We start from the raw sequence: 21,901 nt of genomic DNA, 5'->3' as shown, positions 1-21,901 counted from the left end.
TAGGACAAGCAACACAGAAGAAATCAAGTAGAATACAGTCAAGTCAAGTGTGAAGTTGGCGAAAAGTTGGAAGAAAAGGCAAGATGTTCGAAGTGACGAACCCCAATCTCCATGATGTTTGTTTACTCTGCGTTCCTCGGGCGCCCGCCGATCACAGGTGGCCCGTGCATATATCACGTGAGATACTCGATCATTTTTGTCAATGAAGGCGCTTAGACCTTGGAGACGACCCGCGTATCTCGATTCTCGTCGAGTTCAACACCTCTATCCATCTCTTTTCTGTTCTACAAGCTGGCATTTGCAGTCGCGTAGCCCTTTCTTGCTTTTAGATCGCCATCAGATCATTCTCACGCTTCTGTGATTCCTAAATTCAAGTTCTGCGTATCCTTCTCCCGAAGACCTACCGGTACCTGCCAGCCTACTTAATCCTCCAAGGCATCATGAGATCTGGTCTTTGAATCGCAACCTCTCTTCAACTCCAGCCTTTCGCTTTTAAGCACCGTGGAGAATACATCTCTTTCACCCCTGCATACGACGTCATCATGTCTGACCAACCTCCCTCGTACGGTGGCCATCCACACTATGCACGGCAATGGCCTCCTGCATACCCCTCGATGATTCCCCCGAACTTTCCAATCAATTCAAACTATTCTCAAATGCACCAACCAGCGCCGACAAATCCTGGGCCGACCTTCGACTATAACGTGGCAAGCGTGAATGCGAATTCGCGAATCCCAGGTTCAAACGGTCCTGGAAACTCAGCATTCATTCCGCCTCAGTTCCCCTTCTTCAACCACTTCGACGCGTCACAATTTCCACCTCCTCTCCCTCCAATGCCGTTTGCTCCGATGAGCTATCCCCCGATGCCAACAGGGTCCTCAGATCCCCCAGTGCCATATCATGGTTTAGACAGACATGTCTCAAACCAACGATCCACACCAGCTGCACATCTGAAAGATACGCCAGTTCAGCCAGATAATCATCGTGAGGAAGGCGAAGTTAGTGAGGAATCGGATGAAAGGGCACTACAGCCGACAACGCGTAAGGCTACGCGCCAGTATTTGGACCTGGAAGAGGGGGAAACCATATCTTCTAGCGCACAGTCTGCTAGGAGTAGTGGGTCACGTATTACCCCCATGTCTCCCCGTGTTTGATTCTGTTTGACTAATTACATGCAGCATACAACCCTCCTTTGTCAGTCTCGGCAGATGAAAGCATGGTCCACCATGCGATGCAGCCTCAGCAAGACCCACCTGCAACTGTTCCAGCCCCTCCACCTCAGATATCAGCAGCGCAGCTACGAATTCAAGCCCAAGGCGCTTTGCTTAGCTTGGCGCCCCACAATATTCGCTACGATGAGCTGGTCGGAGAGGGTATCAACCCAATAATCTTGAGACGCCTTTATGAAGAAGTCGGAATCAAGGTCACCACATCATCTGTGCAAGGACCACCAGTTCCTGAGAAGGTCTCCGCGACAGCTGCAGCAGTTACTGCCAAGGGATTAGGATCTAACAAGCCAACTGAGGTGCCCCAGGTAGCGAAGGAGAGTCACAGCGTCACAAAGGCCGATTTGCCAGTGCCTCCACCTTCTGCCCCGTCCGCCGCCCCTCCTTCCAATGCTGGCAAGCCTTTAGAGCGAAAAGAACTTATCGCCCGGATGCTAGCTGAAAAAGCTGCGAAGGCGACATCCAAAGAGGCTTCACCAACTGGCAGTGCGAAATCCCAACCTACGATATCAGTCGATGAAACACGTCCGGTTCAAAAGGAAACTGCCGTGAAGGAGAAAAGCAAAGCCCAGACGGAGTTGGCAAGGCAACGGATTGAAGAACTCAAAAGGCAGACTTTACTGAAGACCCAGAAATCGGCCCAGTCAGAACCTTCAGCGCCAGCTATTCAACACCCGCTCCCTCTTCGACCTCCTGTGCCTGAATATCGTCGCCCTGCTGGGCTTCCGGGACTTCTCATGACTAGATTGAAGCAGGAGCCACATGAAACTCCTTCCTCTGAGTCGGCACAAGTGACCGATGTTGACTCAACAGCGATGCCTCGGGCAACCCAACGCAAGCGGCCTCGGGCTTCCGATTTCGACGAGCCAGTTGCACCTCCGAAGAAGCATTTTAACCCAGCTGCGACTCGGTTCGACCCTGCTGATAAACTCATCATCGCAATCAGCGATGACGAATCGCTCTATGGCGATGATGAGGACGACAACATGGATTTGGCTTCGAGCCCAGAACAGGAACAAGCTCCGATAGTGACCTCGACTGTTGTCAAGCCTATTATCCAATCTAATCCTCCTGTCACCCGGGCTTCAACAGCTACACCACAAGCGCCTTCTAGTCTCAACGACCAAGGAGACATTCGCCTTAAAGATCTGGAGATTCAAGCTATGCGCCGCAAGATTGCGGAACTGGAGCTGCGACGGAAATCGAAGCTCGCTGCCAGCCGAACCCAGTCACCTCGAACCCTGGATGACTCTGGGACATCATCATCCGGTGGACCATCGAGTGTGGTCCCAGCTACTTCTGAAGAAGGTAAAAATTTTTCAATCTTCCTTTCCTATATCTCTCTTTTTCTTGGTGCGATGAGCATTCTCGAAATATGTTCGGGACGAAACTGTTGGTTCGAACTAACCATTACCCAGATTTTTCCAAGTCTAAGCCGACGACGGCCGACCCTGATACGACCGTGCCAGTTACCCCTGCTGCCCAGCTAGACGCACTAGCAGAAGGCGCTGCCACCCGAGGATCGCTTGAAGAGGCTCATGCGGACGAAGTGGCAAACGGTGTAATTGATAGCACCGCACAGACATCGGCTTCATTCGAGTCCGATTCTGCTGGGTCAGCTATGCAAGAATCTGATGACAGCAGCAGCGACGGTTCCGATTCGTCCAGCGAGAGCGAGGACGAACCTGCTATCTCGCCAGCGCAAGCCGATCTCGACACTGCTCCTGTGCCCTCATTCTCGGAATCTATGGAGATTGACTCTTCAGAGCGATCTGCGTCTCGGAGCTCGCCCTCTGCCATCACACACCCTAGTACAACTTCTGCCGACGAATACGTTTCTCAACGTCACCTTAGCGAACAGTCTCAGCGTGAAGCGTCTGCGGAGTCCGACGGTTATGAGCCCCCAGAGCCTGATGCTGATGCTGAAGCACAGTCCGAAGGCTCGAGTTACAGCCCTCCTCCATTCAGCCCACCTCTTTCCGGTCTCGTAGAAAACACAGCAGTCTCGGCACCATCGTGTGACTTGACTCAAGCTGATGGAGAACTAACCAGCAGGTCTCAGGTGTCAGAACCATTATCTCGGTCGGATTTGCAGATTGGCGCTCCTGGCGTACGAACACAACCCTTCTAAGAGGAGTTTCTGGTGACCCTTTACTAACGCCTATCTAGACTGAAGCATCGCCCCCCATTTCGGAGCAAAGATTCACTCCGTACACCAGCCCACTGCGGACCTTTAAGGCTTATCGCTACCACCCGCGTTATACCGAAGACGTTCCGAGTGGCTACCGCTCGCTAACTTACAGTCATGATATTGATTCCATGAAATACATGTGTCCATATGAGTTGGCCGGGGGTGTCTGCAATGACCGGTCCTGCGAGTTTCAGCATCTTCGTGACATGACTCTAAGCGGTGCGTCGACATGAACAACTTGCAACACTCCACCTCGTCCTCGAGCTCCCCCACCGGCGTATTGCACTATCTAGTCTGTCTTTACTTTCTGTTTATTGCTCTACTGCCTTAATTTCTGCTTCTGCTTCTTTTCCTTCCGACCCATTTGCCATCTCCTTTTTACCCTGTTCGAATGCTGACCACAGAGCCGTTAACCTTGACAGACGACAATATTCTCGTCCAGATGGGCGCTGCCCAAGAGGGTCAAACCGAAGAAGAGAAACACAAATATGTCGCTGGTCTGAAAGAGATTATCAACGACTTACGGCGTGACAAGGTGAAAGATTTCAACACTGTGGCCTCCGAGATAGCCGCATACCGTAGGCGCTTCCTCCAAGACCCGTCGCGTGTCTTGTCCCTGTAACATTCTCCCACCCACATTCATTGGACCCTTTCAGAGTCCTATCCAGGTGAGCTGTCTTCCATCAGTCTTGTGAACACCACCATCGAAGTTTCTTTCGATGGCGGGGGAAAAACCATCATCACACCACATGGACTCGGACAATCTTCACCATGGCCATGATGCCACCTTTCAATACAATATCCCATGCCACTGCCTCTTTTCAACGCTCTCGCGTTCATGATCTGGCTTTTTTTCTGCATCATTAGCCGATCGGCGTTTTCTTCCCTGCATTCCAATTGCATTTGATCTGCGCGATTGGGGGCCTCGTGCTCCTTGGCGCCACCTTTTTTTTCTTTCCTCTTTTCTTTTCTGTTGAATCTACGTTCTGGGCCTTTCACTGCCCAGTGACCCGACAAAAGGGTGGGGGGTCTGCATCTCAGCTGCTCGTAACTTTGGCAGTTTCGGCAGTTTCAGCCCCGAGCTCTGGCTACTGCTAATCTGCAAACTGAAGGGTGCGGTTGTACCATTAGAATCTCGGCGGGTTTTCGCAGAACATATTCATAGCAATCAGTCAATATGTATTTTTTTCCTATCCAATTGGTCTTTTTGTATTTTGTATCTTTGGTAGTAATAGAAGCACCAATCACCTCACAATTCCAATCCCTGGAGGTTTATGCATGAGCTCTGAGTCAGTCCATCCGAAATAATCCTTGTCTATCTAAAAGACAAGACATGCTAAAATTATTGACTCATTCATGCATAACGAAAAGAATAGAGCCAGAAAATAAAATAATATTATCCTCCTGCAAAGAGCTTAGCCAGATACCCCGCATCAACCCATATATGTCAGATATATATTTTCAGCCGCGCACCATCTGAGCTGAGAAATGCATGAAAAGAAGTCAAATCTAAAAGGCAAATCTAGACCCAGAACAGGGGAAGGACTATCCCTACATACACAGTAAGAACTAGAAAAAAGATCTGCCGGTGGATGCTAAGTATAGCGTGCAGAATCCGGTCGGGGAGATTGGGGGCCAGGGATGGTGTGACTAGATAATCAGAGATAATAATAGTAAACATTTGAAGACGATAGAGTGTATACAGTGAGCTTAATGATATTCAATATTGTAACTGCTAAAAACAATGTAACCATGACATTTTTCCTATTCCGCAACAGAACTATACGAGTTGAGTCAGGGCAAGGCAGACCAGCGGACCGGATGTCTTGGATTCAACAGATTCTTGCTGATTGGCCCGGGGCTTCCTCGCTTTCGGTTCTGTTCCTCGTTTTGTATTGATATTGTGTACGGAGTTCGTCCGTCTATATAGATGCCAAGGTATGGTGCCCAACGCCCGTGAGCGAAGTCAGCGACCGGGCAAACATAAACGGAAGGAAATCAAGAAAAATGCTAGTAGGCGGGATGAGTTGTGGATATTGTAAGTCCACGCGAATTTACAGCACAACATATGTTGTATACAACATGCAAGAGTCCCCGGGTGGGACAACAAGCCCACTTGGGCATAGAGGGAAAAAGCCAAGACCCGTTCCGGGGCGCACAGTCCAGCACAGCCTCAACGTCAATAAAAGTAGGTGGGGGCTACAATGACATAGTAGGGAGGGTATGGAGGAAATGGGGATAACATCATAGATCATGCCATAGGGGGGCTGAGCCTATGTCAGAGCAAAGAAATAAGCCCGTAAACAAGTAAAGAACTACAGAGTAAGAAAAGTAAAAAGGAAGGGCAAAAAGGTCAAAGAAGCGGAGAACGAAGGTTAATAGACCTCGCGTGTGTTAGCATCCGAGTACCAAGACCGCTTCTTTCAGTATGGGCCATAGGGCTGTTGCTGCAGATAGCAGGCTCAAGGAGCGGTAACAAGAACAGGACACAGACTAGTTCATCTTGGCCTGCATACATCACTCAGCATATAGCGGGGTCCATTTTTGGCCGAGCCGCAAATTATTCCAACCAACCATGATAATTCAAGGCCGTGCCCGTGAGGCTCAGGACCGGGGGTTTGCTGCACGTCGTGAAGATCATGACTCTACTGCTTGGCGTTTAAAATAGAAAGAGTATTCGATAATAGTCACATTGATGCTATACTAAGCCAAAAAAAGAGAGTTGATATCAAAATGAGAATCGGATTGGAAATGAAACAAGGCAGACCCGGGGAATCCAGCCCCGGTCTTGCGCTAAACCAAATCAGGAAACCGCAAGTATACAAAATTCTAGTCTAACAAAAAATGAAAATGAAAAGCATTACACCAGGATATATGCATGTGCTCATGACCCATGACCCGCTTTGCATAACAAAAAAAAAACATTCCAGAAACAAAATGAAAATCATCCAAAAAGAAAAAGCAACAGAGTTCGGAATCACTATGCCGAGCCGTCAGCTTCAAGAACCACCGAAATGCTGAGTGAGCATCGGAGTCACTTACCATTGTACTCGTAGTACCTTGTCTCGGCCCGCGAGAAGGCGTTTCAAAAAGTCTCACTTCACATAATTGCAGCTGGAGCAGGCCGTGTGGCTGCACATCACGCACTGGGGCTGATGATTGTAGATCTTAGGCCCATCTCCGCATGCACAGCAGATGTACATGTAGGTCGCCATATTGTGCCTGGTTCCAGGTAGCGAGGCTGGCGATATGCCTGTGCAGTCGACCCGTGGTAGAGGCCGTAGACCGGGGAGCTCTGGTACGACGATGGACGTGGCTGCGGTCGTCAAGGTTGGAGTGCGAGGTGTGTGCGTGGCGATGGCAGTTGGGTATGCAGAGACTGGGTTGGAGCTGTGAGAGTGGGAGTGGATGCTCATGTTGTCGGAGATCTTCTCGTCAACGCAGCGAGCGCAACGGAGTTTTCCACACTGGATGCAGGCGTCGTAGAGAGACGAGTTGTGAGGGCCAAAGTTGCAGCCGCAGCAGTACCACAAAGAAGTCATTGATGTTATGGGTTGGATAGATTGGATTGATATCAGAGACAGGATGGAAGAATCTGGAAAGCAGAGTCGAGTTCTTTATTGTTGTAGAACGGGAAAGAGTCCGGACTGATACTTGGATGTGCTGATTGAGTTTGAGAATGGAATTAGATTTAAAGCAGGATTTATGGATACTATATACCGTGAAGAAATTAGAATAAGATGTAATAGAAGCAGAAACCAGAACCGCAAGGCAGCGTTCCTCGAACAGTCAACAGCCCAGGCTGCCTTGCGAGAGATCCACATCGGGTTAAGGCCAAATTAGTTACCCGGGCAGTCATTGGGGCGATGGGTGAAAGTTGACCTTAGTTGCACATCATCCGGCGTGATGGGTTGCCCAAGGGAGTGGCTTAGTGTAGTCCGGGGCTCTGTGATTGCCCCAGGGCACCACAGTTGCGCCTAGAATGTGAGGAATCTATGAATCATCTCTAAAGACCTGCCCAGGTGGTGTTTTGACTCAAAACGGGCCCACTATTCCAGGGCTAAGCAAATGCTCACACCGTCTCGAATGGGCTGGCTTACCCGGGAGAATGTATGGGCGCTCAACGGGTTCTGGTGACTCGGGTGCCCCGAACTAACGGTCTACATTTCAGCGTCATAAACTCGAATTCCTCATGACATTGATGCCTTGGTAAATGAACTCGCTCAATTGGCTTCTACGACGTGCGATATACTCCACTCTTTCCTGGTTTTCCAGGCACCGGCTGCTTCGTAAAGCAAAATGAAGAGTCATCGAGTCAGGTGTTCCGCGCCCTTCGCAGTGTTGCCTAAGTCACCCAGTTGTTGATTTCTGACACCTGAATATGAACAAAAAATCAAAAATCCCGTTTCATCATTGTTGGTTTGGACTTTTTTTGGGTGCTACTTACAATTTACAGATTACGAGATGCTGTGAAACACGAAGGCTGATTTCTAATTTAAATTCTCACCCGGGGACCCGCGCAAATTCCATGCCATGTGCCTTTTCCAGATACTATATCGAGTTCTATCGAATACAGACCGTAGCACCGTCAAGATCTAAAAGAAGATTAGACTATGAGGTGATCTGACATTTCTCATTCGGCCCTATCTGACGGTCGCAGCTGAGAAATATAGAATTAGTAATGGTAGGCCCGACATTTCCCGTGTCAACATAGTAGCTGAGGTTGGAGAAAAGAGCTTGGAATATTCCCAGGGAGTTTCAAGGTTCTCCCGATTCCCCGATCCATGGGACCCGGACGAACGAACCCCAGGGACCACGGGCGCCTAGCTCCGATTATGTCAGGTTTGCACTGTTTGATCCAACGACTTCCCTCCAGGCTACTACTCGATCCGTGCATGGGTCCACGGGTATTCATTCCAAGGTTACCTCATTACCTATTACATTCATGCATTTGATATCGCCGTATTGACTCGGTATATATGGCGTCTTCCGCGCAGAAGCGCGCCAACGTCGTGGTATCCAGGCTCATTCCGCCTGTGTTACTCGGCGTTGTGATATACGCTTCCTATGCGGTCACGAAACCATTATGCAGTGAGTTTTCCCGAAACTTGCCGAGGGTCTTGACCAAGAAACTAACAGAGTGAAACCAAGTCGACTATCTAATTCATCCGTTACCCTCCTATAACCGAGGCCCCCGAGTCGGCGCCGGCGCCGCGATCATCGCGATCTATTACGTTCTCTTAATCCCCATGGTCGTTTCATATTTGCAACTTTATTATCAAGTCCTGTGGAATCCCGGATACCTTCCCCTCGGTGAACAAAAAGTGGCAGATGACGAGAACGCAAAGCAATCGAAGCGCCATCGTGGGAAGAAACGCACGCGCAAACCCGATCCGGAGAAGACAAACCAGGCAGACGCGGATGTGGAGAGAGGCTCGAACTCCACTGCTGTAGGCACCGCATTTCAGTCAGATTTTGGGCTGGAGAGCTTTTACACAAGAGATGTTTTCGTCTGCCAGGAGGATGGCCGGCCACATTGGTGCACTACGTGCTGTCAGTACAAGACAGATAGGGCGCACCACTGCCGCGAGTTGGGTCGTTGTGTGCGCAAAATGGACCACTTTTGTCCTTGGTATGATGGTAACACTCTACCGCAGGCCCAGTATCCAGCTGACAGAATGCAGGGTTGGAGGCGTGGTGTCGGAGACATCGTTCAAATTCTTCATTCAATTCGTTGCTTATACTTGCATATTCTGTACCTTTGCACTCATAGTGTCTGCTTATTTTACAGCGGAGATCCGACGCCAGGTAAGCCTTCCACCAGCCGCTGTGTCAACTCACCGATATGCTTGTTACTGACCTTACAACCAGACCGGAGGAGTAAACCCCCATTGGTGTGTCTGCATTGGACTGTAAGTGCACCCACAGGATACTAGGAAATTCATTAAGTCTGACGAAAACCACCAGGAGCGGCCTTTTTGCCTTCTTCGCCGCCGGAATGACCCTGAGCTCGGTTCAAATGGGCATCTTCAACATTACAACAATCGAAAACCTCAACCGGCGCACCCACGTCTGGACCCTGGCTATCCGCGTTCCAGAATACCTCCTCGATCGACTCTGGGCAGCCGAGTCCCCCTGGGCGCCAACATACCGCATGGTGTCCTACCCAATACAACCGCCATCCTCTCCAACCCAGCCGCAAACAACAAACCCCTCCCCAGGCGAACGCCATGTCTTCGCCATCCTCCACACTCTGCCGGGCGAGAATCCCTTCGACCTGGGCAGCCCATTGAAAAATCTCCAGCAGGTCATGGGATACACTGTCTTCGATTGGCTGCTGCCGATCAAACATAGCCCATGTGCTGACCACAGTAGCATGGAGAGCCATTATGCCCTGGGACCCGTTGTGACCCGCTTGCGGCAGGAGGCTGGACTGGCCTCGTCGCCCGAGAACGGGGCTGCTGTTCCGAGGTCCCCACATTCGGGGCAAAGCCACCGGGAAAAATCTCCTAGCGAGCAATAGTTCGGGGCGCTTGGTGTGCTTTGGGCATGTTTTGGATACGTCCATAGTTAATGCAATATGTCTCCACAATATACACTATTGGCCTAGCCTGCCCAGGTGGCTGTAGTAGGTTGGTTTATGCTCCGATAAGCTGAAGCCCCCTCGCCGGGCAACGTAGGGCTGAATGTCGTCGCTATTACGTACGGGCCTCCCGAGGTCGGTATTTCATTGACCATTGATCTAGGAACTTGGATAGCAGATAACTACATATGTAGATCAAGGAAGAGGTTGGGAAAAATTATGTTCTTCCGGCGCATTCCACATGTTCAGGGCGTTTATCTTGGCTTTACTGGCTCCAATATTCAATAACGTCCAACCACGTTTCGAGAGACCATTAACCATCCATCGCCTTCGGGAATAGAATTACGGCTAGCTTGGAATGAGAGAGCACCTATGAAGTCTCTTAAGTATGATATGGCACCCTTTACGTACGTGTCAGATGGGATATATATCCTAGGGGATCCTAGGGGATTTCTTGATTCTGAACAAATAACTACATATCTATACCTTTTATATAACTTTCTCCGACCCACGTGGCTTCCGTTTGGACAGGCGGACTCGCGCGTATTATCGACACCGTGTCCGAACGTTATCCAGGCTCAGCAAGAGGCAGTCGTCTATAGTATATCGTCCAACACCCTCAATGTCTCACGAGAACAAACAAAAGAGACAAGAAACAAGAGATACGAAAAACATAAAAGGAAAAAAAGAAATAAGAAAATAAGTAACCCAAACACCCCAAACGTAACAAGCTCCCGCACAATCCATCCAAGTCTAGGGAACGGTCTCTGTGCTACAATTCCCGCACTCAGAATGCGAGCAAATCGGGCACTTCTCCGATGCTAGACTCGGATTGACCAAGTTGCTGCACCCACAGCACCTCCACCATTGTGGCACCAGTCTTGGAGCGCCGGTAGAAAGGTAGTCGGGCGTGAGCACGGATATGGTATCCAGATACGGAGCCAGAATTGGTTGTGCACGATATATCAGCGGGCTGCTCATGACGTCGGCATCACAGGGATGGTTAGGCTGGGCCAAATGCCAGCCGTGCAAGGGATGGGTTGAACTTTGCCCTTCGCTGTCGGTCTGGGTATTCGGGAAGTTGTTGGATATGGCGTAAGCAGACATAGTGACTTCAGGTGTCGAACGGATGAACAGACAATTGGAGAAGATATTTTAATCTCTGAGGTGTTGATCTGGAATATCTTAAAGCTTTTGAACGAGTTGCGTGAGGGTTTTGAACTATAGATAGAGTTATACCAAGCCAATTCGAAGTCTGATTGTATGAAGCAGTGTGAGAAGGCCGCCGAACCAGCCATGGCCAACAATCTTTTATATCCCAGTATCGACACAGACGCCCATAACCAGGGCTCCTATTACAGCACCAAAAGCCCAGGCATAGAAGCCCAGTTTGGAACCCAAGGTGAAAAGGCGCGACTCAACCCATCAAAGAGCCATGACCACAGAGTCAAAATCACAAGCACAGGGAACAGAATACCCGGCGGGCAAAGAGACGCAGAAAACAGTAGCCGGCAGTGCTTAAGCAGCGGTGAAGCGGAAGCGAAACCAACCAGCCAGAGCGAGAGAAACAGCGTGGCGGCACGCCCGTCTATTTGATACCGACATATTCACCCGCGACCCGGGTCGTGCTCAGCCAGAATTGCGCCTAGCAGCCCATGACCTGGGCACCGGATGACGGTATTTGCGGCAGGACCCGGGTATACCAGAGATCTAGAAGCTTTGGTTATTAGGGCTGGCGTTAGTGACTGGGCACATACCGTCTTCGGCAGAGGAACGGGTCACGTTGGGGTTTTAGGCGCTTCGCCTGTCTTCCACATGAGGTGGGCCATTTATATTGAAGGGAAAGGTAAGGCTTCTATTACTGGGTGACTGGGTGGGGTCATATCCTGTACTGAAATAGCTGGGTTGTTGGGCGTTTAGTTGTAGAAACCCGAATATTCGTTTCACGTGTTTCTCGTGCGGAGTCTGCGCCTCGGCTGAAACGTCTGGCTCCATGCCTTTCCCGGGTGCGAGGGAGTGGGAGATTCACCCTGCTCCCTAGACTTTGTTCGCCCTGGTCAATAGCTTTGGTTCTTTGATTATTGTGGATATGCCAAGACAATATCCATGTAGTGCTCGCTGTTCCTGGCAATAAATGCACCTATAGGCGTGGCACGGCCTGTGTATAACCTTTGTGCGGGCAAGGTAGTGGCTAGGGGTGAGAAGGTGTTCGTACTTCGTGAGGGGAACCTTCTATAAGATTATATTTGCGAGCTGCGGAGTATCAAAGTACCTAGACACAATCGTGTACCCTTATAGGCCTCGATCTGCGTCTTACATCCGGCCCAGCCGATTGGAAAGAACCTGTATTTGAGTGGCCTCGGAAGATTCATTGGAACTTTGTCAGGACAGTCCAATTGCCCAGGTGGATACCATGAACTTAGATATGTTAATAATAGCCCGTGGTATTTTTACTCTCTTGAAGACGAGAAAGATAAGCAAAATTTCTAAAAAAAGGAATGTTTAATGAAACCAGAGGCAAACTTAGAGTTGTTTCAGCAGATCCTAGATTCCATCTATGACCTCATTCCACGGGTAGATCGAGCCAATTCATCTAATTGCACAGCCTCTATTTCGTATATTAATTAAGTTGGGAGAAAATGTTAGGTATAAAAAAGCAAGAATCCTGGGGATATATACCTACGTTTCCCCCTCTAGATTTCACCAAGAATAACTTACCCTTTTCCCCTTTGTACAATGCGGCTCAAGTGATATCACGAAACATCTGTGGATCCTCAAACTCACAAACCCACATTCACAACCCCGGGCAAAGCCCGGGCGAAACAAAAATGAAAGAGAGTGTCTTGACCGCCTGTCCGGGGGTGTGTTTTGCATATGAAGCAAGGGAGTTTCATAGTTAAAGAGCGGGAACAACGCATGGTATCCACGGTTGACAGGTTGAGTTCCAAAGGTTCACACCTTCTAGATCCATGGAATTATATCTATATTTCTATCTTATTATTTATTATTTATTATTATTTTACATCTATTTGTGTTCTCTTTCATCTCTTATCCTTCCCTGTCAACTACTTCCTTCTAACCTTCCCAAGACTTTGAATAACTCAGCCCTGGAAATTCCTTGGCATTTCTTACTAACCTTTTGGTCCAACCCTCAACCCACTTTTGCGTCATTGTCCACACGTTTCGTTTCAACACACTTCTGATTCCCCTTCATTGTTGAGTTGGGCAACTATTGGGCTCCAGGCTTCGTGTCAAATTCGGATCCGATTTTCTCGACTCTCTAATCTTCGCCTCCGAGCCAACCGACCTGGTTGGGCATTTCTACATAACCCGACTCGGATCGTTAAATACTCAATCTCTCGAAGCCGACCGGAGGATAGCTGTCATACCTGATTTCAACCGGTCAGGCTTACCATCATCCGCACCCGTCTTACCCAAAATGTCGAGTCATTACCGAAATTTGTCTCCAAGCCGAGGCCGACACTCCATGATTGATCCCATGAGAGCGTCAACCGGCATGGTAGAACTAAGCTCCTCCTACGACCCTTATGATGCGCTCAGGCGCTACGATTACGCCGACTACCCATCTGATACTGGATACGCCAGTGCTTATGGGTACCGCTCAGGGCGACCATCAAAACTCGAAGCCCACCAAACATCGTCCCATCGAGTCCGTGATCCGACTGCATCCGCCAAAAAGCGCACCGAATACAGCGTCCAGCCCCGCACCAGACACAGAAGCAACACATCGACAGCTGCGGAGTACGGGACACCAGTGCGTCTATCAGTACCTTCCACATCCCGTCAACATCTGTCGCCCGTGCACCACTCAATTCACCGCCGTACCCCGAGCCCCCTGCACATAGACGCCGGCCATCATATGGCCCCTGCTTCTCCTCGGCATCCCGCGCATCGCCGAATCTACAGCACAGACTATGCGAGCGACACAGGCCATATCGACTCACGGAATGATGCTAGACACAGGAATGATCACAGTCCGCATCAACACCGTGTCCATCCGCCGCCTCATACAGCACGCTATCCAGTGTACGACGGGCTGAGGAAAGGCGACGACATCGATAACTTTGATGCCTATTCATACACCAACGCCCGTGAGCAATTCGACCGGGACTACCCTGTCAAGCCGCGCCGTCGCGGACCGAGATACTCACTCGATCGGCCGCTCAGTATCACTGGAGCGGAAGAAAACCCTCAGTGGACAGCGCGGAAAGACCGTCAATATGGCCCACCCCCGACATCGTGGGGCCTTGACAAGATCGGGCGTGAACGGCCGCGAAGCTCAACGCATGGCAAGGATGACCATCGGGATCCGCACAGATCGAAAGATGGATTCCACAATCAAGCCCTGGTTGCCGTGCCTCACGACTCTGACGGCGAATACCCCTCTCGGCACGATGAGCGCCGCCGTCGCCGTGCCCACAGAGCGCGCCATGCGAATGATCGGGAATACCACTACCCAGAAGACCACCATGCTGAACCACATGACACGGGCGCTCTCGCTACTGTGGGACTTGGAACAGCGGCCTTGGGAGGCCGATACTCCGACATGTCAGACTACGAAAACCTCCGTCCGTCGCGACGGAAGCACAGACGCCCACACCGCGATCATGAGCATGATGCCGTTCAGCCCCCATCGCGAGAGCTGGTAGAAGCTGTTCCAGGCGATGAAAGAGCCAAGACCTACCTGGATCCCGCCGACGCTCGTCGCCACGGTCGATCACGGCGGCACCGGACACACAGCGACTATGCCGACACGTCAGACGAAGACTTGCGAAACTATAGGCGTGAGCCCGCACGCCGCAGACACAGCAGCACAGGCACCGAAAGTGACCGCGATCGCAGTCGGGACCGCTCGCACCACAGGCGAGACCGAGACCACTCGCGTGGATACCGTGCTTCTCGCTCCCACCGCAATCTGGAAGATGGCCATGCCATTGAGCCGCGACGATCGCCACCGCTTGACATGGCCAAAGACGACCCCAGAAGACTTATTGCTGTCGATCCCCCTGCTCCAAAGGAGCCCGAGGGTCCCCCTAAAGGGATCCTCAAGCCTCCGCGTGAGGCATTCCCGGAGGAACCCAATCCGGTGAGGGAGGGGGTCGCTCCCCCTCAAAGACGCCCATAAGCAGGGAATCCCACCGGGAGCTCGCTGGACGAAGATCGACCGGCGACTCGTGAATCCGGAGGCATTGGAAGCGGGCAATGAACGGTTCGAGGAGCGATCGGATTATGTGATTGTCTTAAGGGTTTTGAGCAAGGAGGAGATTCAGCAGTATGCTGTGAAGACACAGGAGATTAGAGGTAAGTCATGCTGCTTCGTATATCCAGGAACCACATTTGAAGTAGAATACTCACGATTGAATCACATAGATACCCGACACAAGGAACAGCTGCGCGAGAGGCGCAAGTCCAGAGATGAGACCCAACGCCACGGACGCCGGGGCGAGGAGTCTTCCAGCGACGACGAGGACGAGCCCGAGGAAGAGCCCTGGAAGGAGCTCGAAGCCGCCCCTGCACCAACCGCAGAGAAGATGACCTTGCCGTCTCGCCCACGCGCCTCGACTAACTCAATGCATGAGGCTGAAAGGTCCAGAATGAGCAATCCATCTGCTGCGCCGGTATAGGATAATCCTTCAATGGCTCAATATTTCGATATGCCTCGCAGGGCCTGCAACTAGCATCGAGCCCGTTGAAACCACAATGGCGTTTGCGCAGTGCATAGGGGCGAAGGAAACCGTCGGTTCACATGTCGATTCACATGTTGGCTCTAACAAATGTAACTAATGCACCTATCCTTCTGGGGACGAAGACCATGCGACCAGCCCCTGCAGGCGAAAAAGCAAGCATCCATCCAATTTACGCGCCTCTCAAGGTCCTCCGTAAAAACCAATCTCAGTCTCGAGTCGTGTCTTTTCCTCCGGTTTATCTCAAATTACACCGCCTCCATACCAATCTATGACTGCGTTGGATGCACTCCGTATACACCTGCCATATTGTTTGAGAGGATGCCCAAGATCAACAACGCCTGCGCATGCAGCGCACTGCGCCGCTGGATTCTTTCCGAGCCTATCAGGCCCCGGCGTCTCTAATTGCGGAACCCAACGATGATCAGTTGCTAGGCCACCCGCGCCCGCATCCACAGTAATCCATTTTGGACTAGACACAACCAACACGAGGTTACCTCGGAGTGGTGCGGCTCATTGGATGGATTGCTGCGATCCATTTTTTGCTCCACGCATGCGCTGCTCAGCTTGTGTTACCTATTCCTGGATCTGTGGATACAATGGAATCTGCAGATGGAGTCAATGCCAGTACATTATCCCCATGGAAAGAGCCCCGAGAGATAGGAAACTCGCATTTCTACATGTTCACTTCTTTCGTTGCGTTGGTATGTGCGTCTGCACCTCTGGAGAGCACAAGAACGCTAGGGAAATACAAATCAAGCGCCCTTCCTAAAAGCGCAGGAGGGGTGACTGTCAAGCAAAAAGCAAATAAGAGAATCACCCAAATGCAATTGTGACAGGATTCAATGTTTTCTTTTTTTCTTTTTTTTTCCTTTCCCGCTTCGTTTTCAGAGTATCGAGTACCCCGTAGTGTCTGTGCCATCCCAACGGGGATTATCCAACAGCGCCTAAATCCCAATCATTTTCAAACCCCTCCCCGAAAAAGAAAACAAACTACTAGGCCTACTAGGGAAAGAGATAATTAAAAAAGCAGAAATAGAATAGGGGGGACACTGAGATTATCGTAGTTGCATTGTGGCTGCAGGTTCTAGACATACGCCTGGCAAACAATTAGGGACTTCCTATGTTGCATCCTTGTCGGATTTCACCGAAGCTCTTTTGGTGATAAAGTGGGGATTTGGTAATTAGAAACTACGAGGGATAGAATTGTATATCTACAGATTTCTATGGCAAGTTCTTATGGACACGAATACCGCGTACGGAGTATCCCGAGTAATACTCCCAGCTTGATACCTTGTGTACACGTTGCCTTGGGATTATAGGTAGAAGAATAAAAGCTACCCCTCTCTTGTTCGATGTTTGAGGCCCCCTTGTTAGTACCTTACATTTTGCCCGGGTGAATAGTAATAGTAGAATATAGGCTGGGATGGGAATTGGGCGTAACTATGTTGTACCAATGTGTGCGGAGTACGTACGCCTTGCACCACTCGTATTAGTACTCCGTAGAAGTACCAGTGTTGGTTAAGTGTTTACACACTTGTTATTCCATATAGCGTCAACGGATATTGGGAGCACCTACCCAAACAGCTATAGTAGAGTGACAAGAGGAGATTTGTTCAAGTCGGAGACATTCTCATCACATCGGAGTCGAAAGTCGCCGGGACTAGGACTAATTATGGAATATACGTATGTTGTATGCGGCATTTAATGTGCCTCATGTAAACAAGAACCGACGACCAAGAGCCATTGTACATACAACATAGTGTGTTGTAGAGCACCACTGTTATGCTGCCTGCTGTATTCCATATAGAGTAGATTATACGACGTCCGATTTGCGGTTTCTGTGGATGCAGTCATGAAATCACATCCGATTTGAGGATCCAGAACCTGTGGGTCAACCGTTTGCTAATGGATGGCGAGGAAACAAGATAGCAATCTACGCGCGAGTCATGGGTGTGGCGAAGGGCAGAACAGGACTCCAACGGGATAACGCAGTATATAGAACGGAGTATAACAGCGTATGATAGTCGACAACATCATAAGCTAAAAGCTATCTTGGAATCTAGAAAGACGATCTCCATATGAATCAGAACAAGGAAGGTGGAGAGAGAGCTTGTTTCCGGGCCAGGGCGTCTGGGTCCGCGTGCTTGGCTGTCGGGATGGATCTTTCTATTGGGATTACTATATTGGTACATCAAAGGGCAGGGAATTGTCCAATCCGATCTCGATTCTATAAATTGTCCATATACAGTGCTTACCTCCGTTGTGGAGATGAAACCTAAGGGAACATGCTGATCCTTGATACGATCTTCCCACGTCACAATGTGATTTATAATTTCCTATCCTAGGTCTTTCTGGAGACTCCGTGGCTCCATAGTCCATATGGAGTATCTCCGAAATGATTATGATATCAGCCGAACCTTTTCTTTGGCTCAACAAATTTTGATATTGCATTTACGCCTCCTATGGAGTACAGAAATCAAGATTGGTTGACTGGGTGCAACCATCCCGAACCTGTCCAAGATCGTCGGGCAAAAGCCAAAAAAAAAAGCAAACACAATGCGCTCGCTTGCCCCGATTGTGTCATAAGGTTGTTAATGGGGCCGGGAGCGACGAATTAGTTACGATCTGCTCTGTACTCCGGAGCCAGTGATTCAGTGCTTATCACCTATATCAGGGCTTATTATAGGATATGGGAGGGAAGGTACAAGTTTCGTATTCGGTGTTATTATTCCCGGGGGCTCTGACGTAGACATGGGATAGCTATGATTCTCGATTAAACGGTGCAGTATGCAGACAACTCAGTTTATGCGGTTTGGTTCCCATAAGATCGGTGTGTGTAAGGCAAGTGCCCATCTTTGCAGTGATCAGCCTCGAAACTGTGTGTATTTTTCATAAATACAGAGTAATGAAAGAAATCATTATTATTATTTTACATTGTCTTTGTCCCACGCACCTCCCAGCCTCAAGATAACACAGGAAGATCTGAAACAATTCGCTCCGGCCACGCGACGCGCTACCGCGTACATGCAGGTTTCAACATTCTTCCACATGGGATGGCTCACAAAGTTTCAGTTTGCGGTGAGGACTAACTTTGTATTTTGGCTTTTGCTTATGGTTCAGACTAGAAACATTTCGAAAGGATTCGAGGGAACGTTCGGTGTATGAAAGAGCGCGTGGAAGAGCTGAAACTCGTATATTAATTATGGCCACATATCGCCGTTGCAACTAGAATCATGAAATCTGCATGTCTTTACCATTTACCACCCTTTCCTGGTTGCCTTTTCCATTGGGTACAAATGATACAATCTCTGTACAACATACCAGATAATATCAGTCGGCCCCCGGGTTATGATCTTTCCCCGACTTCTTACGGCTTTTGGCGGCTGGGGCCGGAGTACGGAGTAGACCGGTGTGGTAATCTTCAATTTGTGCCGGACCTTGGCTGCACAAAGCTAGAGACATCGAGGCTCGGCTAAAAATAATAGAAAATACCTCATCGCACGTTCGAAGCTCTGTTCGGATCCGGATGGTGGGGCCGTCAAACGATCCATCCACCTGCCCAGGTGGTATATCGCGTTTATGGAGTATGGATGTTCGAGATAATAAGTACATGTACAATATACAATGTAGGAAGTAAATGGAACCGGGTCTGGGAGAGTCAATGCAACATATTCGATTTGTGCGTTCTTTTTGGGGGGTTATCATTTCCTCTTCTCGGCGCCATCCCGTTTGGTCCGAAGGGGGGTCCATATCCGTCTTAGGGCGATCCGGAATGCGGAGAATGTTTTACTCATTTATTTTATTTATTTTATTTTATTTATTTATTTATTCATATTCTTTTTCTAATTGATTAGCGTATGGACCTGTAAAGTTTGGAAGGAGTCATAATGATATAAGCATTAATTATAAGCTGACGGGAGTCTTCAAGGATTTGAGGCCGTTGACAGCCCTGGGGCAGATCATTGCAGACTAAGCAGACTAAACAGGGTGGTCAATATCCGCATGGACGAAAGACCGGGGTGTGTCAACTTTAATTTGGGGTTGAATTCCCGAATACTGGCAAAAATATTTATTTCGTTTCAATGGATTGTGGCTAAATGAAGAAAACCAATATATCCAATTCACCTCGGCATCTGGGCAGGGTCCCATGGACGCAGCCAACGTAACCATGGGCGTCTGCCAAGCGGCTAAGGCTATCAAGACTTCAACTCGACCTTCCCTTGTACGATAGCCCGACCCGCGATCTACTAGATTGTGGCTTACAGCCCCTCAATTGCCCCGTGTCCATTGGTGTCTGTTTCCATATTCGGATATTCGGGGCCGAGCGTCGATATTGAGTAATCGGACTTACGGACGTACCGGTGTCGACATCTTGCCGAGCTCCGGTGAGCATGCATCTCCCCGAAGTTCGGAGTGGCTTCGCACAGGAAAATTTCTCGCAGAAATTCGAGCTAGTTCTGGAGGTGAAGGGAGAAAGACAGCTCGCCTGCATTTCTGTAGCTGCAGGAAGCAAGGGTTACACTAGGCCAACGTGGACGTCGGGAGTCTGCTTTTATCAAACTTCCAAGGTTGGTTTTGCATCATTCTTCTGTCGATCAGAAACAAAGAATCGAGCGATTGACTAAAAGATCACGGAGGACTCGTCCCGGATAATTCTATTCCGGGGTTTCAAGCCCCCGGGTGAACACAACATCCTCAGAACGGAGTGTTGCTTGTTATCTACTTCGAGTAAGGAGTAGTCACTCATCACTCGCTTGGGTGTTGGCGCTAGATGGCGCGTTTGAACTATCTTGATATGTACTTTCTATCCACAGCCAGCGCAGTAGCTCGAGGCCATTCTACTGGCTAGCCTAAGCCACTTGATGACAAGGTGATTGCAAACCCAGCTTTCTCTTGCTTGATCGGGTTTAGGGTGTAGGTCTCCCGCATAATGAAAATCTCATATCCAAACGGTGTTGCTCTCTCTCTCGCGCGCACTCTCGCACAGGCCACCTGGGGTCATTGGTCTTTGCCTGTCCGAGCATGACGTACTCTGTACGCTTCCATGGATCAAGAAGAGAGAGACCGAGACCGAGTCCAAGAAAAGAAATTTAGTTCATCCTTTAGCGAAGTTTTAGCCTTGTCGGCAAATAGGGAGCTTCACGATGTCAAAGACTGGATCGATGCGATAATGCTCTGGACCATTCCAGGTCCGTAGTCGATCCGGGGCGGTAGTGGCACAATTTAGAGCATAAAGGGGGCCAGGATTGTCGGTTGATCCGCCCAGGGGTTTGCCCTCTGGTTCGTCCCCGATTGCGTCCCCGGTCAGCCCCAGCCACTTTGATCAGTGATACTGTGTGTAACAATTGTCAGGTGGACATTTTTTTTTTGGCTTCGTCTCAGCTTTGGTTGGGATTGAGATATTCGAGAAATGGTAGAAAAAAATAAAAATTAACAGGTGTTTTGACATATCTATGTTGTAAATAACTCTGCCATATTCCGGAGTTGTCCGCATGGACCATGTGGGTCACTCACAATTTCCTTCCCTAAATTGCTCTCTGATCAAGCTTGACTCCAAAATTACTGTGGGACTACGGGTACGGCTTAACGGAAGACCGCGGGATCATCGATCAGAGATGCCAATGACAGGCCTCCATGGAAATGGCACTGTTTCTCTTAACCCTAAGAAATGAGAGAAAAAGAAAGAAAAAAAGGGGGCCATGCAACCGTGCTGATTTTAGCTCCAAACCTTCAGGGCTGAGTCTCTGAGTTCCTGATTGTGCCTCGAACACTGTGGAATCTCCCCCATATTTGACGATCCATTGGGCAGAACTTCATTGGTGCGTTTCCAATGCCTTTTCCGTGTCTTTATTGTGTAGCTGAATGGATGAGACTAGCCTGATTCTGGAAGCACTCTCGAAAGGGTATAGACAGTTTTACTTTTTAATTCTTTTTACTTTTTGATTTCTAAATTGTGCATGGTCTAAACCTCCGAAGTTGGATTGCTGTACGCCCATAATTTCACCTTCATGCAAAGTCACTGCGCAACAATCGATACTATATTTTCCCTTTCCTGAAACTATAATAATTATAAACGTATCTTGTACGGAGTACTCCGTACTCCCTATCCCTTAGACTTCCGTGGATACAGTAGGCGAGAGCCGCAGCCGGTTACCCGTCCCTTGGCCATACGAGAACCAAAGTGAAAAGAGAA

The 21,901-nt window shown here is 49.4% G+C and overlaps 5 protein-coding genes across 5 annotated transcripts; 4 read left to right on the top strand and 1 right to left on the bottom strand.

The window, feature by feature from the left end:
• Positions 1–542: 542 nt before the first annotated feature.
• N7489_002100 (uncharacterized protein) lies at positions 543–4,039 on the top strand (the record flags this gene model as incomplete). The annotated part of the gene is made up of 5 exons (XM_056707855.1): positions 543–1,116; positions 1,179–2,534; positions 2,645–3,336; positions 3,396–3,636; positions 3,822–4,039. 5 exons carry the CDS (start codon positions 543–545, stop codon positions 4,037–4,039), a joined length of 3,081 nt encoding a protein of 1,026 aa, XP_056572157.1.
• Positions 4,040–6,512: 2,473 nt separating this feature from the next.
• Positions 6,513–6,959, bottom strand: N7489_002099 (uncharacterized protein; the record flags this gene model as incomplete). The annotated part of the gene is made up of 1 exon (XM_056707854.1): positions 6,513–6,959. The coding sequence occupies one exon, from the start codon at positions 6,957–6,959 to the stop codon at positions 6,513–6,515; it is 447 nt and encodes a 148-aa protein (XP_056572156.1).
• Positions 6,960–8,396: 1,437 nt separating this feature from the next.
• On the top strand, positions 8,397–9,940 carry N7489_002098 (DHHC family palmitoyltransferase; the record flags this gene model as incomplete). The annotated part of the gene is made up of 5 exons (XM_056707853.1): positions 8,397–8,508; positions 8,569–9,049; positions 9,102–9,225; positions 9,289–9,329; positions 9,385–9,940. The coding sequence occupies 5 exons, from the start codon at positions 8,397–8,399 to the stop codon at positions 9,938–9,940; spliced, it is 1,314 nt and encodes a 437-aa protein (XP_056572155.1).
• Positions 9,941–11,296: 1,356 nt separating this feature from the next.
• Positions 11,297–11,596, top strand: N7489_002097 (uncharacterized protein; the record flags this gene model as incomplete). Its single annotated transcript, XM_056707852.1, has 1 exon — positions 11,297–11,596. One exon carries the CDS (start codon positions 11,297–11,299, stop codon positions 11,594–11,596), a length of 300 nt encoding a protein of 99 aa, XP_056572154.1.
• A 1,843-nt stretch (positions 11,597–13,439) lies between these two features.
• Positions 13,440–15,645, top strand: N7489_002096 (uncharacterized protein; the record flags this gene model as incomplete). The annotated part of the gene is made up of 3 exons (XM_056707851.1): positions 13,440–15,107; positions 15,151–15,322; positions 15,392–15,645. 3 exons carry the CDS (start codon positions 13,440–13,442, stop codon positions 15,643–15,645), a joined length of 2,094 nt encoding a protein of 697 aa, XP_056572153.1.
• Positions 15,646–21,901: the final 6,256 nt, after the last annotated feature.

Source organism: Penicillium chrysogenum (assembly GCF_028827035.1).
Source record: "Penicillium chrysogenum strain IBT 35668 chromosome Unknown utg000001l_segment0_segment0, whole genome shotgun sequence".
Lineage (NCBI taxonomy): Eukaryota > Fungi > Ascomycota > Eurotiomycetes > Eurotiales > Aspergillaceae > Penicillium > Penicillium chrysogenum.
Note: the sequence above shows the minus strand (reverse complement) of the source record. Positions and strands in the feature narration are given on the sequence as shown.